General features: G+C 41.6%; 2 protein-coding genes and 1 non-coding gene across 3 annotated transcripts in view; 1 reads left to right on the top strand and 2 right to left on the bottom strand.

The window, feature by feature from the left end:
• ASB8 (ankyrin repeat and SOCS box containing 8) overlaps positions 1 to 16,939 on the bottom strand; it is a 30,123-nt gene extending 13,184 nt beyond the window's left edge. Inside the window, exon 1 of the mRNA XM_073788763.1 lies at positions 16,854 to 16,939. The gene's annotated coding sequence lies outside the window, so the exon portion shown is untranslated. The remainder of the gene's footprint in view (positions 1 to 16,853) is intronic.
• On the bottom strand, positions 3,562 to 3,690 carry LOC117314366 (small nucleolar RNA SNORA18). Its single transcript, XR_004529113.1, has one exon. It is a non-coding gene; the product is annotated as a small nucleolar RNA SNORA18 (small nucleolar RNA).
• A 2,480-nt stretch (positions 16,940 to 19,419) lies between the features above and the next one.
• CCDC184 (coiled-coil domain containing 184) lies at positions 19,420 to 20,932 on the top strand. The gene is made up of 2 exons (XM_073787968.1): positions 19,420 to 19,565; positions 19,739 to 20,932. Exon 2 carries the CDS (start codon positions 19,836 to 19,838, stop codon positions 20,421 to 20,423), a length of 588 nt encoding a protein of 195 aa, XP_073644069.1. The 5' UTR covers positions 19,420 to 19,565; positions 19,739 to 19,835; the 3' UTR covers positions 20,424 to 20,932.
• Positions 20,933 to 21,917: the final 985 nt, after the last annotated feature.

Here is a 21,917-nt window from a genome sequence, read left to right as displayed (position 1 = left end):
CCAGAAAAGAGGCAGCTTAGCACAACCTGAGGGTTTCAGAGACTTTTCAGAGGAGATGATAACTGAACAAAGTCTTGAAAGATTAGAAGGAGTAAATAAGGTAAAGAAAGGGGGGGAGTTTTTTCTCAGGAAAAGAAGTAATAACTTATTTAGACCAGTCATTCTTCTGAAAACAATTAAAATACTGGATAGAATATTTTTTTTTAAATCTCCCTAAAAATACCAAAGGTGGTTTCAAATGGGATTCTTTAAAGACCTATAATCCATTTTATTTTATTTCAAATTGAAGAATAGTTGATTTACAATATTATATGAGTTTCAGGTGTACAACATAGTGATTCAGTATTTTCATAGATTATACTCCATTTAAAGTGATTATAAAATATTGGCTATATTCCCTGTGCTGTACAATATATCCTTGTAGCTTATTTATTTTATGCATAGTAGTTTATGCCTTTTGATCTCTTACTCCTATCTTGTCTCTACCCCCTTCCCTCTCCTCATTGATTTGTTTTCTGTATCTTTGAGTTAAAGACTTACAATCTCAATTCTATTCTAAAACACAGAAGAAAGACAACTTCAAAAATTCTTTAAAGAAATAAATATAACACTGAAACCGGAATCGGATAAAGATTGCACGAAAGGGAACACAATCTCATGTATGAATATCAATGCAAATATCTTAAATAAAACATTAGCAAATGGAATCAAACAGCATGAAATGTCATGACCAAGTGTCAACTGCTTCAGAAATACAAAGATGGTTCAATGTTATAATATACATTAATATACTTAATAATGTTATTATATATAAGAAGAAAAGATCTTGCAATTATCTCCATAGTGCTGGAAAAATATTTCAGAAAATTCAAGATGTATTCCTAGTAAAAATGACTTTCAAAAGAGGAATAAAAGACTATTTTCTTAATGTCGCAAAGTATCTTGCTTACCAACATCTATCTTACTATTTTCATGGGAAAGCAGCTGTGGCATTCCTACTAATATCTAAAACAAAACGAGGCTATCCACTACTACTGTAACATCTAACATGCTGTTGGACGTATTTGCCACAGCATTGTTACAAAGAAAGAATTAAATGTATGAGAATTGTAGATAATCTGATGGCGAGTCTGGAAAATGAAAGTAAGTCAATGGAAAAACTACTGCATACAAAAAGATGATTCAGTAAGGCAGGAGGATATAAAAGCAATTTGCAGAAGTCAGTAGGCTTCATAGAAACAAGGAAGAACCAGTGAGAAGATAACATAGAGAACACCTACATCCCATTTAATAGCAACCATAATCACAAAACTCCTAGGAATAAAGTTAAGAAGAAATATGTAAAAATCTATGAGAAAAATTTTATAATATTACCCAAAGACACAAAAGTGGACTTGAACAAATAAAAGACATACCTTAAGTGAATTTGTAAATTTAATATAATTCCAATAAAAATTTCGACAAGATTTTTGTTTGTTTTTTAGATAGACAAATTGATTCTTATGCTCGTATGGAAAAAATAAACAAGAACTTCCAGGGAAACCCCGAAAAGAAGAGCAATGAGGAGGGGCCAGTCTTACTAGACATTTAAAGTACTATAAAGCCTTCATAATTTAAATGGTGTAGAGTTGGTACATGAATAGGCAGACACTAGTGGAACATAACATAAAGTCAATCCAATACATGAAGAAATTTATTAATGATAAGGACGTTTCAAAATAATGAAAAAATGGACTCAAATAAATGCTGTTGAGACAACTAGGCATCATTCGGAAAAAGATAAACTTGTATCTATAGCTTATACTGCACACCAAGATAAACTCCAAATGGATCAGTTAATTAAACATAACAAAAATGGAAACCATACAAGTTATAGAAAAAAACATGCGTGGATTTCTGTATAGTATTCCCATGGGGGTGGTGGGGAAAGCATTTGCATGATTCAAAATATAGAATCAATAAAAGACTGATAAATTCCATTACATACAAGTTTTTTAAATTACATGGCCCAAATACTGTAAGACCAAAGACAAAGAATTCACTGGACAAAATATTAACAACTCTATCACAGGAAAAAGTTAATCTCCCGAATATATAAAGATCTTCTAGAAATAAAAAGACGTAAGCCCAGTAGAAAAATGAGCACAAGACATGGACAGATAGTTTAAAAAGATTCACGCAAGTGGCCCTTTTATAGTGAAGCACACTCAACTCACTCAAGAAAGAAAAGCAAATTACATTACACTGAGATAGAACTTCTTGCTGTGTTGGCAAAAATCCAGTAGTCTGAGAGAACAATTTGTTGCCAAAGCTCTAGAGAAAGAGATATTGATATGTTACTGGTGGAAGTGTAGAATGATACAGCCCTTAAGGAGGGGAATTTTGTATTTTTTGAATTAATTTTTTATTGGAGTATAGTTGAGTTACAATGTTGTGTTAGTTTCTGCTGTATAGCAAAGTGAATCAGTTCTACATATACATATGTCCACTCTTTTTTTGTTCAAATTCTTTTCCATATAGGTCATTACAGAGTATTGAGTAGAGTTCCCTGTACTATACAGTAGGTCCTTATTAGTTACCTATTTTATAGGGAATTTTGTATTATCTAGCAAAATTACACATAGATGCATTCACCCTTTAACCCAGCAATCACATTTTCTAGAAATCTATACTCAAAGTACACTGCACAAACTTGAAATAATATGTGCACAAGGTTAGTCATTGTGGCATTTTTTTTAACATCTTTATTGGAGTATAATTGCTTCACAATGGTGCGTCAGCTTCCGCTCTACAACAAAGTGAATCAGTTATACGTATATATATATGTCCCCATATCTCTTCCCTCTTGCGTCTCCCTCCCTCCCACCCTCCCTATCCCACCCCTCTAGGTAGTCACAAATCACCCAGCTGATCTCCCTGTGCTATGCAGCTGCTTCCCACTAGCTATCTATTTTACGTTTGGTAGTGTATATATGTACATGCCCCTCTCTCACGTTGTCCCAGCTTACCCTTCCCCCTCCCCGTATCCTCAAGTCCATTCTCTAGTAGGTCTGTGTCTTTATTCCCGTCTTACCCCTGGGTTCTTCATGACCTTTTTTTTTTCTTAGATTCCATATATATGTGTTAGCATACGGTATTTGTTTTTCTCTTTCTGACTTACTTCACTCTGTATGACAGACCCTAGGTCCATCCACCTCACTACAAATAACTCAATAAGATAAAATAGCCCTTTCAAAAAGAAGTTGTCATGTGAGTCAGCCCACAATTCTTTTAGTTGGGCTTCTTTGATCTCCAGTGGAATATGGACACACTTCAAAATTCCCCACCTGTAATCTTTGGGATCCAATTCCCTCAAGCAATTTACTTTAGGACCATGTTTAGGGTCAGGAGATGGGTCTGCCTGGTTCTGAATTTGACACCCTCTAAAAATGTATTAGGTTCAAATCATATTCACTCCTAAGCCATCAAACCCTAGAACAGTACATAGAGATCATTGGGATATGCCAATACCGAAGATAAAAAAAAGTTTGACTGTTAGGTTTTTCATAGTTTACTTGGCAGCTCTGTCTTGTAGTTCGTCCCCACTGATCTAACAGGTAGTTCTATGAGTAAAGGACACCACAGTTACTCTGTGAGGCGTTTCCAATGATGTAGGTTTACAGAAGAAGCCTCATTGGGATAGACCTCAACTAAAGACCATTTTAAACAAACAGAAGATGAAATGTTAAAGGAAGTTCCTCAGGCAGAAAAAAATAGCATGAAAAATTTGGACCAACACAAAGGAATAGAGAGTGCAAAAAATGATAAATACTTGGTAAAATATTTTAAAATATTTTTCTCAAATTTTATCTCTTAAAAAATAAATAATTAAAGTAAAAATAATTAAACTGCATTTGGGATTTTAGCTTATGTAGAAGTAATATGTGTGACAACAAAACCACAAAGAACATAAGGGAGGAAATGAAAGTATGTCTTTGTAAGTTTCTTGCAGTGTGACAAGATAATGGTGTACATTGTAAACTCGAACTGCACTGTCCAATACAGTAGCTGCTCACCATATGTGGCTATTAAAATTTAAATTAGAAAAAAATTAAAAACTCAGTTCCTTAGTCATACTAGCTATACTTCAAGTCTTAAATAGTCATATGTGGCTAGTGGTTACCATACTGGACAATGCAGACACAGAACTCCATCTTCACAGAAAATTCTGTTGGAAAGAACGGCTCTAAAGCAATAAAAACAAAACAAAACAAAGAGAAAAGAGGAGGAAGAACTAAAATGCCAAAAGCCAAGGTAAAAAAAATCATTTTAAAATTCACTTAGTCTAAACAATGGAATGGAAATAAGAAAAAAGAAACAAAGAACAGATGAGACATATAGAAACAAAACAGCAAGATGATAGATGGAAATCCAATCTTATTAATAATTATAATAAGTATAAATGACATCCCAATTAAAGGGTAAAGATGGTCAGGTTAGATAAAAAGTAAGACTCAAGTACATTCTATCTATAGAAAACCTACTTGAAATGTAAAGTCACAGATATGACAAAAGAAAAAAATAGAAAATATGTACCATGCAAACACTTAAAAAAGCTGAAATGGGGCTTCCCTGGTGGCGCAGTGGTTGAGAGTCCGCCTGCCGATGCAGGAGACACGGGTTCGAGCCCTGGTCCGGGAAGATCCCACATGCCGCGGAGCGGCTGGGCCCGTGAACCATGGCCGCTGAGCCTGCGCATCCGGAGCCTGCGATCCACAACGGGAGAGGCCACAGCAGTGAGAGGCCCGCGTACCGCAAAAAAAAAAAAAAAAAAAAAAAAAAAAAAAGAAAAAGAAAGCTGGTGTAGCTATATTAACATCAGTCAAAATTGACTTTAAGGCAAAAAGCATTATTAGAGAACAAAAACACTGCCCAATGAAAACCGTTCAATTCACCAGGAAAATATGACAATTCAAAAATTTAAATTATACTTACAACATAGCACTAGAATATATAAAGCAAAAATTATCAGAACTACAAAAATTTACCAGAAGAATAAATTAATAAACATAGTGGAAGATTATAAAAACCTCTTCTTAGTAATATGTATAGAAAAAAATCACTTAGGATATAAAAATTTTTAATGAACAATTTATAAATTTGTTTTAAATTTTGTACTAATGGATGTCTCTAAACCTTGCATCCAACAAACCCAAAACACATATTCTTCCATGATGCATATACATAACAATTGCAAACAACTTGTCTATTTGAAAAATTTCAACAAATTTCCAAAGGTTGATATTGAACAGGAAGGGTTCTTCAACTACAATGGATTTAAGTTTTAATAACCAAAAGATAATTAGAAAACTCCCACGTTTGGAAAATAAGAAATATTAGTTTATTCAATGAATATTTAATGCATGCATACTATAAGCCAGGCACAGTCTAGACACTTGGGATTACTATATCAGAGAGAAATTTATAATTAAAAGTCTGACTATACCAAATGTTGGAGAGAATGTGGAGTCATGAGAACTTTTACTCTGCTGGTGGAGTGTAACTCATTACAAAACCACTTTTGAAAATAATTTGATACTTTCTAATAGAGCTGAAGCTCATACCTTATGATTCAGCAAGTCCACCTGTATGTATAAACTTTAGAAAAACTCGTTATGTGCACCATAAGATATGTACTAGAACATTAGTAACAATAGTAATATCCTAAAATTTTAAACAACTGAAATGTCCATCAACAGTAGAATACAGCAGTAGAATACAGATAAATACATTGCAGTATATTCATGCAATGGAATACAGTAGAAAAATAAATATAAACAATGCACAGGTATCCCCAAAACACTGATGACTTTTACAAATATAATGTGAAAAAGAAGCAAGACACAAAATGATAAATTGTATGGTTTCATTCATATAAAGTTCAAATGAATGAATTCATTGTGATTCTATCCATATAATGTTCAAAAACAGGCAAAATCACACTACATTTTTAGCACTGTATAAATATGTGATAAACTATAAAGAAAAGCAACACAATTATCATGGCAATCAAGGCCGTGGTTACCCACAGGAGGGAGGGAGTTTTGACTTCAGCATAGCAGTGAGGGACATTGGGGAGGGGAGGAAAGATGATTGCAGTTCTCTGTTTCTTGACCTCGGTAGAGTGATTATTCATTAAATTGTACATGTATGTTATTTACTTTTATATATTTGTCCTATATTTCACAGTTAATGAAGGTCCAAGAAAAGGAAAGAGAAAGAGGGCAGACAGCAGAAGCAAGAAGAACTACAATCCTGCAGCCTGTGGAACCACATTAACAGAAAGATAGACAAGATGAAAAGGCAGAGGGCTATGTACCAGATGAAGGAACAAGATAAAAACCCAGAAAAAAACCTAAATGAAGTGGAGATAGGCAACCTTCCAGAAAAAGAATTCAGAATAATGATAGTGAAGATGATCCAGGACCTCGGAAAAAGAATGGAGGCAAAGATCAAGAAGATGCAAGAAATGTCTAACAAAGAACTAGAAGAATTAAAGAACAAACAAAGAGAGATGAACAATACAATAACTGAAATGAAAACTACACAAGAAGGAATCAATAGCAGAATAACTGAGGCAGAAGAAAGGATAAGTGACCTGGAAGACAGGATGGTGGAATTCACTGCTGCAGAACGATAAAGAAAAAAGAATGAAAAGAAATGAAGACAGCCTAAGACACCTCTGGGACAACATTAAATGCAACAACATTCGCATTACAGGGGTCCCAGAGGGAGAAGAGAGAGAGAAAGGACCAGAGAAAATATTTTAAGAGATTATAGTTGAAAACTTCCCTAACATGGGAAAGGAAATAACCACCCAACTCCAGGAAGCACAGCAAGTCCCACAGGGGATAAACCCAAGGAGAAACACGCCGAGACACATAGTAATCAAATTGGCAAAAATTAAAGACAAAGAAAAATTATTGAAAGCACCAAGGGAAAAACGACAAATAACATACAAGGGAACTCCCATAAGGTTAACAGCTGAGTTCTCAGCAGAAACTCTACAAGCCAGAAGGCAGTGGCATGATATACTTACAGCGATGAAAGGGAAGAACCTACAACGAAGATTACTCTACCTGGCAAGGATCTCATTCAGATTAGATGGAGAAATCAGGAGCTTTACAGACAAGCAAAAGCTAAGAGAATTCAGCACCAACAAACCAGCTCTACAACAAATGCTAAAGGAAATTCTCTAAGTGGGAAACACAAGAGAAGAAAAGGACCTACAAAAACAAACCCAAAACAACTAAGAAAATGGTCATAGGAACATACATATCTATAATTACCTTAAATGTGAATGGATTAACTGCTCCAACCAAAAGACACAGGCTTGCTGAATGGATACAAAAACAAGACCCATATATATGCTGTCTACAGGAGACCCACTGCAGACCTAGGGACACACACAGACTGAAAGAGAGGGGATGGAAAAAGATATTCCATGCAAATGGAAATCAAAAGAAAGCTGGAGTAGCAATACTCATAACAGATAAAGTAGACTTTAAAATAAAGAATGTTACAAGAGACAAGGAAGGACACTACATACTGATCAAGGGATCAATCTAAGAAGAAGGTATAACAATTATAAATATATATGCACCCAACATAGGAACACCTCAATACATAAGGCAACTGCTAACAGCTATAAAAGAGGAAATCGACAGTAACACAATAATAGTGGGGGACTTAAACAACTCACTTACACCAATGGACAGATCATCCAAAATGAAAATAAATAAGGAAACAGAAGCTTTAAAAGACACAATAGACCAGATAGATTTAATTGATATTTATAGGACATTCCATCCAAAAACAGTAGATTACACTTTCTTCTCAAGTGCACATGGAACATCCTCCAGGATAGATCACATCTTGGGTAACAAATCAAGCCTCAGTAAATTTAAGAAAACTGAAATCATATCAAGCATCTTTTCTGACCACAACACTATGAGATTAGAAATGAATTACAGGGAAAAAAATGTAAAAAACAAACACACGGAGGCTAAACAATACGTTACTAAATAACCAAGACATCACTGAAGAAATCAAAGAGGAAATTAAAAAATACCTAGAGACAAATGACAATGAAAACACGATGATCCAAAACCTATGGGATACAGCAAAAGCAGTTCTAAGAGGGAGGTTTATAGCTATATAGAAGCCTACCTCAAGAAACAAGAAAAATCTCAAATAAACAATCTAACCTTACACCTAAAGGAACTAGAGAAAGAAGAACAAACAAAACCCAAAGTTAGCAGAAGGAAAGAAATCATAAAGATCAGAGCAGAAAGAAATGAAACAGAAACAAAGAAAACATAGCAAAGATCCATAAAACCAAAAACTGGTTCTTTGAGAAGATAAACAAAATTGATAAACCATTAGCCAGACTCATCAAGAAAAAGAGGGAGAGGACTCAAATCAATAAAATTAGAAATGAAAAAGGAGAAGTTGCAACAGACACCACAGAAATACAAAGCATCCTAAGAGACTACTACAAGCAACTCTATGCCAATAAAATGGACAACCTGGAAGAAATGGAAAAATTTTTAGAAAGGTATAACCTTCCAAGACTGAACCAGGAAGAAATAGAAAATATGAACAGACCAATCACAAGTAATAAAATTGGAACTGTGATTAAAAATCTTCCAACAAAAAAAAGTCCAGGACCAGGGCTTCCCTGGTGGCGCAGTGGTTGAGAATCTGCCTGCCAATGCAGGGGACACAGGTTAGAGCCCTGGTCTGGGAGGATCCCACATGCCGCAGAGCAACTAGGCCCATGAGCCACAACTACTGAGCCTGCGCGTCTGGAGCCTGTGCTCCACAACAAGAGAGGCCACGATAGTGAGAGGCCTGTGCACTGCGATGAAGAGTGGCACCCGCTTGCCACAACTAGAGAAAGCCCTCGCACAGAAATGAAGACGCAACACAGCAAAAATAAATAAATTAATTAATAAACTCCTACCCCCAACATCAAAAAAAAAAAAAAAGTCCAGGACCAGATGGCTTCACAGGTGAATTCTATCAAACATTTAGAGAAGAGCTAACACCCATTCTTCTCAAACTCTTCCAAAATGTTGCAGAGGAAGGAACACTCCCAAACTCATTCTATAAGGCCACCATCACCCTGATACCAAAACCAGACAAAGATACTACAAAAAAAGAAAATTACAGACCAATATCACTGATGAATATAGACACAAAAATCCTCAACAAAATACTAGCAAACAGAATCCAGCAACACATTGAAAGGATTACACACCATAATCAAGTGGGATTTATCCCAGCGATGCAAGGATTCTTCAATATATGCAAATCAATGAATGTGATATACCATATTAAGAAATTGAAGAATAAAAACCATATGATCATCTCAATAGATGCAGAAAAAGCTTTTGACGAAATTCAATACCCATTTATGATAAAAACTCTCCAGAAAGTGGGCACAGAGGGAACTTACCTCAACATAATAAAGGCCATATATGACAAACCCACAGCAAACATCATTCTCAATGGTGAAAAACTGAAAGAATTTCCTCTAAGATCAGGAACAAGACAAGGAAGTCCACACTCACCACTATTATTCAATATAGTTTTGGAAGTCCTAGCCACGGCAATCAGAGAAGAAAAAGGAATACAAATTGGAAAAGAAGAAGTAAAACTGTCACTCTTGGCAGATGACATGATACTATACATAGAGAATCCTAAAGATGCCACCAGAAAACTTCTAGAGCTAATCAATGAATTTGGTAAAGTTGCAGGATACAGAATTAATGCACAGAAATCTCTTGCATTCCTATACACTAATGATGAAAAATGTTAAAGAGAAATTATGGAAACACTCCCATTTACCAGTGCAACAAAAAGAATAAAATACCTAGGAATAAACCTACCTAGGGCGACAAAAGACTTGTATGCAGAAAACTATAAGACACTGATGAAAGAAATCAAAGATGATACCGACAGATAGAGAGATATACCATGTTATTGGATTGGAAGAATCAATACTGTGAAAATGACTATACTACGCAAAGCAATCTACAGATTCAATGCAATCCCTATCAAATTACCAATGGCATTTTTTAGACAACTAGAACAAAAAAAATCTTAAAATTTGTATGGAGACACAAAAGACCCTGAATAGTCAAAGCAGTCTTGAGGGAAAAAAACGCAGCTGGAGGAATCAGACTCCCTGACTTCAGATGATACTACAAAGCTACAGTAATGGAGACAATATGGTACTGGCACAAAAAACAGAAACATAGATCAGTGGAACAAGATAGAAAGCCCAGAGATAAACCCACACACCTATGGTCAACTAATCTATGAGAAAGGAGGCAAGTATATACAATGGAGAAAAGACAGTCTCTTCAATAAGTGATGCTGGGAAAACTGGACAGCTACATGTAAAAGAATGAAATTAGAACACTCCCTAACACCATACACAAAAATAAACTCAAAATGGATTTGAGACCTAAATGTAAGACCGGACACTATAAAACTCTTAGAGGAAAACATAGGAAGAACACTCTTTGACATAAATCACAGCAAGATCTTTTTTGATCCACCTCCTAGAGTAATGAAAATAAAAAAGAAAAAAAAAACAAATGGGACCTAATGAAACTTAAAAGCTTTTGCACAGCAAAGGAAACCATAAACAAGATGAAAAGACAACCCTCAGATGGGAGAAAATATCTGCAAACAAATCAACGGACAAAGGATTAATCCCCAAAATATATAAACAGCTCATGCAGCTCAATATTAAAAAAAACAAACAACCCAATCAAAAAATGGGCAGAAGACCTAAATAGACATTTCTCCAAAGAAGACATATAGATGGCCAAGAAGCACATGAAACACTGCTCAACATCACTAATTATTAGAGGAATGCAAATCAAAACTACAATGAGGTATCACCTCACACCAGTTAGAATGGGCATCATCAGAAAATCTACAAACAACAAATGCTGGAGAGGGTGTAGAGAAAAGGGAACCCTCTTGCATAGTTGGTGGGAATGTAAATTGATACAGCCACTATGGAGAACAGTATGGAGGTTCCTTAAAAAACTAAAAATTGAATTACCATATGACCCAGCAATCCCACTACTGGGCATATACCCAGAGAAAACCATGATTCAAAAAGACACATGCACCCCAATGTTCATTGCAGCACTGTTTACAATAGCCAGGTCATGGAAGCAACCTAAATGCCCATTGACAGAGGAATGGATAAAGAAGATGTGGTACATATATACAATGGAATATTACTCAGCCATAAAAAGGAACGAAATTGGGTCATTTGTTGAGACGTGGATGGATCTAGAGACTGTCATACAGAGTGAAGTAAGTCAGAAAGAGAAAAACAAATATCATATATTAATGCATATATGTGGAACCGAGAAAAATGGTACAGATGAACTGGTTTGCAGGGCAGAAATTGAGACACAGATGTAGAGAACAAACATATGGACACCAAGGGGGGAAAGCTGCGGGGTGGTGGTGGTGGTGGTGGTGGTGTGGTGAACTGGGCGATTGGGATTGACATGTATACACTGATGTGTATAAAATTGGTGACTAATAAGCACCTGCTGTATAAAAAAATAAATAAAATAAAATTTAAAAAAAGAAAAGAAGCATTATTCATATTTATTTTGTTATGTAGTTATTGAAACTTTTATAAATAAATATATTTTTAAAAAAGAAAAGGAAAGGGAGAAAAAGGTGAGAAAACTTAGAGAACAGCATGAATAAAGGTGAGGAGGCTGGGTGTATGTGCATCTAGAAGGCAAACAGTGAGGCAGAAAGCGGTGGGAAAAAGTGAAGCTGGAAGCTATGGGAAACCTTTGGAATATTTTAAGCTGGGTTGTGAGAAGGCTCAAATGTGAATTTTAAATAGATTCTTCTAAATGCTGTGAGGAGAGGGATTTACAGGGAGGAGGGAGGGGAGGGGCAGAGGAAAGGCTGAAAGTGGAACTGTCCCAATCCTCCAGGCATGAGGTAACCAGGGCCTGAAAGATGGCATTGCCTATAGAAAAGGGAGGAGGGAATGGATTAGAGAAGGGTCTATGGGACCAGAGATTACTGTAAATCTTCCTATTTTGAAAAATACACAATTGCTTCAGGACTCTTTCAGCTTTAGGTCTGTGCTTCCAATGCGGGCAATGGGGTGCCAAAATATCACCGAGCTGGTCTCAAGGGTAAATAAATCTATTTCCTTCCAAGTTAAACTCAGACAAGTAAGACTCTCGCAGTTTTCAAGTCCTCCTGGAAAGGAAAGGCAAGCTCCTTCCTCTCAGGGATCCAGCACTCTCAAGAAGTCCTTTAAGAAATCTTACTTAAATGCTTCATCCTGCCTCTTGTCCTCATAGTGGAATCAGGGTATGATGCTGCCCTCTATCCTCTGTGCTGGTTTGTTTCAGAGTTTAAAATCTATGGAGAATCTCCTTCTAGCTTTTCCTTCTCTCTCACCTCTGCTGATTATTTCCTTTCTTCCCTTAGACTTTAGACTCAAATTATAGCCCTGGTATCATCTCCATGCTCCATCTCCATCTGCATTGAACCTGTCTCCTTAATCATTCTTTATTACGAAAAGAATATCCCCGAAACACTAATAAAAATTCACAAGTATGAAGCAGAGAGGCCTTATGTCCCAGAGATCTCATTACAATTGAAACACCAGTGATTTCAATGTTCTAGTAATGTAAAATTGTGAGCAGTTTATTGTCTTTCACACCTGCAAGTGTCTTGGATGGTACTCATTGTTCTGCGGAGCAGCAAAAGCCACTAATGTCCTTGGTAAGAGGGAATTGATTTTTAATAATACATGAAGTAACTGGAAGGGTGTGTGATATGGTGACAGATGAGCTAGGATGAATAGGAGATTGGGTATGTGACTCAGGATCACCCTCTGAGGGGAACTGAGTCCCAGTTTAATGCATTTTATCTAGGCAATTACCAGTGAAATTGCCCTCTGCTTCTTGGAGAACCAGATAACACTGCTGAGAATAGCAAGTTCTTATTGAAATTGTCCTACAAAGGTTGTTTAAAACTAACCTCAATTCCTGGAATACTGTTTTTCTGATCCAGGTTTGATGTTTAGTTTTTAATTTGATTTTACTATCCTGGAAAAACTGATCTTTATATCTCCTTTGTTATACATTTGATCAATGTGGAGAGTTTTTGTTTGTTTGTTTTGGTTTGCTCATAGAACAGAAGTAGGGAAGGCATAAATAAGCAGAGGACAAAAAGGCCTCAATTTTATTATAGTATAAAGTACCCTGGGCTAACATTACACTAAATTACTAGCCTATCAGCTCAAGAACTCAAAGGGAAGAGAAACCCTAGCTTTACAGCACAGTAACCTTTCTCTTCATAATATCCCTTCTCAGTTAGCTACCAATTTTTTTTTTTTTTTTTTTTTTGCGGTAAGCGGGCCTCTCACTGTTGTAGCCTCTCCCATTGCAGAGCACAGGCTCTGGACACGCAGGCTCAGCGGCCATGGCTCACGGGCCCAGCCGCTCCGCAGCATGTGGGATCCTCCCGGACTGGGGCACGAACCCGTGTCTCCTGCATCGGCAGGTGGACTCTCAACCACTGCGCCACCAGGGAAGCCCAGCTACCAATCTTATAACCAGTAGCAGGGTACTTTTTCTGAGCCTGTCTCCAGTAGAAGAAGAGTATAAATCAGGAGTTCTTCTCTGTGACATACAGGATGGGGATACAGGCTTGGCATCATCCCATTCTTAAACATTTGAGAGGAGAGGAGAGCATGCAGTCCTCTGACCTTGAAGATGGACTAAAACTTGGCCCCATTCTTTGACACTTCGATGGTGATAGTGGTGGAATATGCTGCTGGGGGTTCCAGTGGGTGGCTAGGTGATAACTCTTAATTTCAAAGCTACAAGCACTTTGTTATCTTGCAGGAGGTGGGGACTTCCATGTTTCTTACAGTAAGTATTCCTTTGTACAAGGAAAGCCAGTAAAAGGGCCATTTAACTGTGTGAACATAAGCCACAGATCATCAAAGTAGACGGCTAAAACCAAAGATAACCTGCTCTCTAAGATAAGGCAGACTTGGAGCTCTGCAGGCTATGTGTCCTTAAGGGAGATGTTTCTTTTTCTAGGTATGGATTCAGGCTTCATTCATTCATCTATTCAACATGTATTTATTGAGCATCTCCCAGGTGCCAGGCATTATTCTAGTGCTGGAGATATTGCAGTGAATAAAACCAAACCTCTGTCCTAATGGATCTTACCCCTAGTTGGAGGTGAAAGACAATAAATAAATACATAACTGAATAAACAAACAAGTAAAAATACAGTATCACAGATGTTAATGGCTGTGGAGATGTATAAAGCAAAGTAGAGGGACTAGAGCATTCTAGAGCAAAGGGGATCCTAGTGCCTTAAAACAAAGAAAGCAGGCATTGTGTCTATAAACTGTGAACGTGTAGTTGACCACAGAAGATGGAGCTACTTTCATGTAAGACTTCTTAAAACAGGGGCTTCAGGGTCTTGGTGAAAAAGTTGGAGAAAGGGCCCTCCTCCTCACTTCTGCCTAAGATGCAGCACCTTTGCAGTCCTTTGAAGATGTGGATTACTTTTGGGGGACCCTGTTCATGACATAATCATGAATACTAGTGTAGTTGCGTTGAGTAGAACCATAGTGCACCCTCACAGTGGTTGCTCTACTAGTGCAGCTGACAGTGCCTTGTTGGCCCTTGGAATACCACCTCAAAGCAATGTCTGTGTCTATGGAATGTCTGTGTCTATGGCCAACTGCCCAGCGACACTTGGACTGGAACTAGTCCAGAGTGGTACAGGATAAATGACTACACATGCACTGAAAGGGGAAAAACCTTTGCAAGTGTTGATACAAGAAAAGCTGTTGCAGTGGGCAATGAAGAAAGGGGAAGTAGTGTAGAAACAAGTAAAGCAGGTTTAATTGAAATGACAGGTTATTTTCAGTGGAAGTACAGACTGCATGAGAACTCGGAAGGTCCCCTGGTATTCTTGCTCTGAGTAAAGTTAATATGAGTGAAAAAGAAATGGGGAGGGGTGGCCTTTAGGATTCCTAAAATTAGGTTGAAGGCACAAAGCAAGCAACTGAAAGCCCAGCTCTGGGCTTAAGTGAGGGGTGTGTGTGTGTGTGTGTGTGTGTGTGTGTGTGTGTGTGTGTCTCACCTCATGACTATATCTGTGACAGTAGAGACTCCTGAGTGTGTGAACAGTTGGACCCCCTCTCCAGTCAGAGACTCATATGGATTTCGGATCTTTGCAAATGACCACGCTCATTTCTCTGTACAAGTGTGGAGATGAGCAAAGCAGGTTGGCTGTAACACCAGGCCACCCACCCACTCATGATGAGAAAATTTAGTCTATGTGACAGACAAAATCCACAATAATGTGATTATTCTCAGCCTCTCAGCCTTTCTTACCCTCTTGGAAGGAGACCCCTGTCACTGACATCTGGGGCTCCTGGTACCTGTGCAGATCAGGGAACTGAGGGACAGCATCAAAGGAGCTGAAACAAGGACAAGGAGTTTCTTCTTGCAGAAGAGAAAAGGAATATACTCAAGAAGTAAAGAGGGGGCTTCCTTGGTGGCGCAGTGGTTGAGAGTCCGCCTGCCGATGCAGGGGACACGGGTTCGTGCCCCGGTCCGGGAAGATCCCACATGCCGTGGAGCGGCTAGGCCCGTGAGCCATGGCCGCTGAGCCTGCGCGTCCGGAGCCTGTGCTCCGCAATGGGAGAGGCCACAACAGTGAGAGGCCCGCGTACCGCAAAAAAAAAAAAGAAGTAAAGGGGGTGGGGAAGTGAAGAAGCAAGGGCCAGCCTTGAGAGAAAGTTTGGGGGTGTTGGGGGAGAGGGGAGAGAGAAGGGCAGCAACAGCTATGCTCACATGAGCGAGATGAATAGAGAAGGAGGGAAGAGAAGTTTAAGATGTTTTGCTCTGTGCTAAGAATGTAAATCCCTTTAGAGTTTTTCCAGAGACATAATAAAAATCTCAATTGCTTTTCAGTTCTTTTTTGTTATTAGATGTGTTTCTTTTGAATGTGATATCATGCTGAGATGGGCCACAAGGCAGCTCAGCTTCATAACATTTACATTTGGGGAGTACTGTCTGGGATTGCAGACCTGTGGTGCAGCAGTCAGCTGTTCCTTGATTTTGACCATCATTCTAGATCTGAGTCAAGCGAGCATCTTAATTACAATTGCTGGATTTATAGTGCAAAAAGTACACCAGCTATATAAAATAGACACTGGAGATAAACTAGACACGAGACAGAGGAAAACGGCAGAGACTATTAAGAATCACAATTTTAGTGACAATTTGAAGTTTGGAACTAGGTGTACCTGATGGAGACCTTTATCTATGCAGCATGAGTCTCTTCCCCCCATGAGCTGATGAGATTGGGATGAAGGAATAGAACAGCTAAGGTGATTCCCAGAGGAAAAGATAAAGGCAGAAAGCAGAAGAGGAGTGCATAGGGCTTATTTTTTCTTGCTATGTCCGAATACTCTAGTGATATGGCCAGAGTACCTATCCATTCAGTTTGGGGATGGACCCAATTAACAAACCCCAGGGCCCTGGCTTCCAGAGGGCCCAGCATTGTAACCCAAACAGCTGCCTGAGGCTCTGCTCCACTCTCTGCATCTGTCCCCCTTACTTTTCTGAGACTAGACCTCTCCTATTTCCCCTTGTCTCAATTTCACACAGAATTCCTAAAATTATCTGGTTCTGAATCTGAGGCGCCAATTGTCTCCTTGTATTTTCAAGTCTTGCTACTAGTCCACACCCCCAGATCCCACCTACCCTTGGCTCTCCAATGTCTGACTTGGAACTTGACTGGATCAGCCACACCCCTTGATCTCTGCACTGTTTCCCATGTTCTTTCGTGCTTCTCCAATAATTTCCCCTCCCTCTAGGCTCAGACCCCCTGTACTCTCAGCAGACCTCATGCCAGCATCTCTGGGGAGCATAATGTAATTTATGCTGAAAGCCTTGACATAATGGTATCCGCAACAACAGTGGCAAAGGGCCTTGTATGACGGCATAAACCAGCTCCTACTGTATAGGGGCTATGTTTAATGTAAGGTTAAGGCTAAGATGGGAGGCCCTGTGCTGGGGACAGGGTCAGTTCTTGTAGGTAGAAGGCAGGGGCCTATCTGAAGAGTGAGGGAGCTGGCAAGGTGAAATCATCCTTGTGAAGTGCTGGTCAAGAGATGTGCAGTAACAGACCCAGGCAAAAAATCTGAAAATCATGCCAGTCTTTTCTGACTAAAGCAAAAGTCTCCAGGGAAAGACGAACAGCAGGGTTGAATCCATAAGCCCTGAGACTATGCTTGCTATAAACTTATACTGTGTAAGCTCAGCTGTTTTTGGTGTGTCTTCTCTGTTTCTAGTTTTCCTACAGCTCCTTTTTGGTAAAGTCTTTTCATGAATATCAGCGCACTTTGGCTGTGCTTAGGGAAACCAAGGAAAAGCATTTCTGTCTTCTCCTGAGCTTTAGGAATAACCTGTGGGACACATGGTGAAGGTGAGAGTGATAACTGAGGTGAGAGTCACAAGTCTGTGGAACGGAGGAAGGATGGAATGAGCAAGCAAATAGGATTGAATCATAGAAAATACAATAGGTTTTAAAACTTTCTCCATATATTTGTTTTGGGAAATCAAATTTCTAATGGCTGCATAATACTTTATTATATCAACACTGCCTCTGATTAAACATTTTGCTGTTTAGGATATTTCCCCACTTGTTTCTATTTTAATAGCAGTAAGACAAGGAATAAGCCAAAGAGTTTTTTAGTGCCAGAAAAGTTTCTCTGGGCCAGCCCCACTCCTCACCACTAGAGTATGCAAGCAGGGAAACCTCAAGGTAACACATTTGCTATCCCTGAACCACTAGTATACGAAACACTCACCCATACCTAGCTCTTCCCCATCTTGAAATGATACAGCTTTTCTCTTCCCCAGATTTACTTCTTCTTGGGAACTTCATTTTTGGTTTCTGAACACTTGGCTTCTCCAATTTACTAAGGTCATTATTAGTTAATATGCTGCTGCCTAGGTATTGCTTGCTTTGCAATCTGAAGTCATCTGTAAATGTATTAAACTCAACTTTTCTTCCTCCTCCTCCTTTCCCACTCCGCTCCTCAAAAAGGGAAAGGCATTGTCACAAAGGTTGAGACACCCCATGTATGTCTGTAAATGGGTGATGGGCCTGCTGAGGGGGAATTACCCTTACATAATCCTTCCTCCCCATCCCTTCCACACATTTTCGACAGTTCGCCCTTTCAACTGTGAGCTGATGCAGTGTTATTCAGAGTTAGAAATAATATTACCCAATATTGCCCAGTCCAATCCCCTAACAGATCAGGAAAATGATTTATTCAGGGTCTCTGAACTAATAAATGGAAGAAACAAAACTGAATTCAGGTCTCCTAAAATCCACTACCTGTGAGCTGGAGAGTAATGGATGAGGGAATGGGACGCAGTGGTTCTTGTTAAATTATTCATTCAACAAACGTACTGAGCATTTACTTACTACGCGCCAGGTTCTATTTTGGGTGCTGGGGATTCCGTGCTGGAGGACACGGAGGAGACAAAAATCTCTCTGTTCTTACGGAGCTTTCTTTCTCAAAACTGAAGCGCTTTGCCTCACCGTGCTGGAAGAACCCCCAGTGCCCTGAGTAGAAGCGGTTGGGTCTCATATGGGAGGGAATCCCATCTTTTCTCGGCTCCGGTACTATCTTATCTACAGCGAGGGCTGATTTACTGCAGAAGCAGAAGGGAGTGGCGGAAACCTCCGTAGTGCCCTCCCGCGCCTCTGCACCTCTAAGGCCGGGCGGGGCCGGCTCCAGGTCGCCGTCGCGCACCAGCTCTAGTCTGGGTAATAGGGTCGGCCTCGCTACCCGCTCTGCTTCCCTGCTGGAGGACAGAGAAGTAGGACGCGGCTCTAACATCATCCTCAGGGAAAGGATTTCGGGCGGGTGAAAATCCTTCCAAGGCAGTCGCGCTCACTGTCTACCACCCAGGCTAGGGGAGGGACGATGTCTCCCCGACCTGGGGATTTATGCAGCAAACTGCTCTCTCATGCTTCCCTATTAAACATTGCAGCCACACGCTCTTTCAGCCTCAGCTGAGGCCACTGCAGCGTCCCCTCCCCTCCCGCTCCGCCCGCTAGCTCAGACTCCAGAGCCCCACTGCAGCTTCCCAACCATCCTCCCTTTTCTTCTCCACTTCCTGGTTGCCATGGAGACACACGTCATTTAAGTGCCGTGCGTCGCCTTGGAAACAGAGGAGCATCCGCGGCTCGGCTGGGAGACCCGGCCGTGTCACTTCCAACCACACTCGCGGACGCTGCCCGTTAATGGCCGAGGGGAGTCCCGAGCTCGACCCGCTGCTGGCCTCTGCCTCGACCTGAGCCCCTGTGCGAGCACTTCCGTGACCCAGGCAACCCGCAGGCCCTTGCCGCTCTTGGCGCCCAGAGGGCGGAGCTGACACGGGTGCAATTCAGAAGGCTAGGTAGGGCAGGGCGCTTTCGCCCCGTGGCGAGCCGGAGAGACGCCGGCCCTGGGACTGTAGCGCGATCCTCGTCCCGCAGGCTCTTCCCGGCCTCCCCGATCCCGCCCGCACCCTCCGCCCGAGACTCACCTCACGTCGGCTCCCTGCCTCTCTCGGGAGCCTCCTCTTCCCAGCCCCTCCAGGCACCTCTCCCCCTCCCCGTACCTTCCCTCCACCTCGAGGCCGGGCTGGACCGGACCCGGAGCCGCCACCGCCCGCTTCTGCCATTCAATGGAGGACGGTCTGCTGGAGATCATGACCAAGGACGGCGGCGACATGCCGGCACCTCTGGAGGTGTCCACAGTGCCGGCCGTGGGGGACGTGATCTCCGGGGAGTACAACGGCGGCATGAAGGAGCTGATGGAGCACCTGAAGGCCCAACTGCAGGCCCTGTTTGAGGACGTGAGGGCCATGCGGGGGGCCCTGGATGAGCAGGCCTCGCACATCCAGGTGCTCTCGGACGACGTGTGCGCCAACCAGCGAGCCATCGTCTCCATGTGCCGGATTATGACCACCGCGCCCCGCCAGGGTGGCCTGGGCGTGGTCGGCGGCAAGGGGAGCTTCCCGGGCGCCCCTCAAGAGCCGGAGACCCCTTCGCTTGGGATCGAGGACAGCGGTTTGCTGGGTCGCGATCCTGAGGAGGAGGAGGACGACGATTCAGAAGAGAAGGAGATGCCCAGCTCCGCCACACCCACTAGTCACTGTGAGCGCCCCGAGAGCCCCTGTGCTGGCCTCCTTGGGGGGGACGGGCCACTTGTGGAGCCCCTCGACCTGCCCGACATTACCCTGCTGCAGCTGGAGGGAGAGGCCTCTCTGTGAGGGGACTCCGAGGGGGCACTACTTTCCCGGGCTGGCTTTGGGTTTCCGAGAGCATGACGCGAGAGGACTGAACCGCGCGGTGCAGCATGCTTCACTCCGACCGCTACTCTTGCGGGTCAGGCGGAAGAGACTCCCTGGAGGAAGCATTTATAGGGTGAAGGACTTTGGGAGCATCAGGAATTCTTTCTGCCTGACCAAGCGAGACGTAGCAAACTGCGGAAAGGTGAGGTTGCGGGAGAGGAAGCGCCCATCTCTGGACTCCCATCCAACCCCCTACCCTGCCCTTTCCCCCTCTCCAGCCAACAGGAGAACCCCTGAATTGTGTAAATAAAATTCTGCTTTTTCTATTCTGAAAAAGGACTTATCTAGGACTCTGGCAAATAATCTCTAACGATTTACCTAGAAATTAAGGAGTTGGGGGTATTCTGTTCTGGCAACAGAAAATTTACCCTTCTGATGAAATCCAAGCTATTCAGCATTCTGCAGAAGCCTCTCCCCCTCACAGATCTCTGCGGCTGCTGATTGGTAAAAGAAGCTTGAGGAGGGAACTGCAGCCCTAGGAGTCTGGGTGAATGGGGTTCCAAGGGCCTCTGGGCTGGGAGGAGCTGACTATCAATGTGCATGAAGACATACATAATAGCTCAACCTCTAGGATTTTGCATGCAGAGTGGATCCTGCCTTGTCACTGACTTCATCTGGGATTGCTTTATCCATTCACTGAGGCTTAGAGAACAAAGAGCCCAGTTCACAGGCAGAGACTTGGGGATGCTCAGCAACAGCCCAGATTTAGGGGACACTGAGGGGCTCTTGGGGGCCGCAGCCAAAAACTGTCTCTTTCCTGGCTCTACCTGCTTAACTTCAGTTTCCTTTTCCCGTCAACACCTCCCTGCCCGCTGCCTCTTGGTGCTGCCTCCATAATGTCTTGTGTGCGTTATGTGTGTCGACCTGTGTAGTAGTGTGTGAGCCCTGAGGGGCAGGGCTTGTGGCTCTGGTGTTAGGTTCAGGGGGCTTCAGACCCGTCTGTGAGGCCCAGGCTCTCACGGCGCTTTCCCCTCTCCTCTCCTCTTTCACCCCCACAACCAGGGCATGGAGCATGTGGCTGCCCTGAGGTTCCTAACCGACGTGCTTCCTTCCCACCTCCTCAAGTGGTGACTTTGTGTGCCCTTTCTCCTCCTCCGTGTATCCCTTCTCAGTGCTTTCCTTGGTGTTAACCTTAATAAAGCGGCGTCATCTCCCCTCCTTGCTGACTGGTACTAGGGCGATGTCAGGGTGGGGCTTCTGGACCCACTGCATGGACACAGGCTTAGCGGGAACTACAGGGACCATGCCTTTCCTCCTCTCTTCTTGCCTCTGGTTCCAAGGAGTTGACCGTCCCTGCCGTGATTGGGACATGCGTTGCCAACTCTACCTGCGGTCATTTCCGACCTGGACCTTCACCTCAAGCTGGAGACGGTACGTGTTGAGACTCCCATACTGACAAGGGTTTTTGGTAGC

Source organism: Tursiops truncatus, chromosome 11 (assembly GCF_011762595.2).
Source record: "Tursiops truncatus isolate mTurTru1 chromosome 11, mTurTru1.mat.Y, whole genome shotgun sequence".
Classification (NCBI taxonomy): domain Eukaryota; kingdom Metazoa; phylum Chordata; class Mammalia; order Artiodactyla; family Delphinidae; genus Tursiops; species Tursiops truncatus.
This window is presented reverse-complemented; position numbering and strand designations above follow the sequence as displayed.

Bases quoted from the DNA above. Each gene is read 5' to 3' on its own strand.
- CCDC184 (XM_073787968.1), top strand. From the start codon at position 19,836: ATGGAGGACGGTCTGCTGGAGATCATGACCAAGGACGGCGGCGACATG.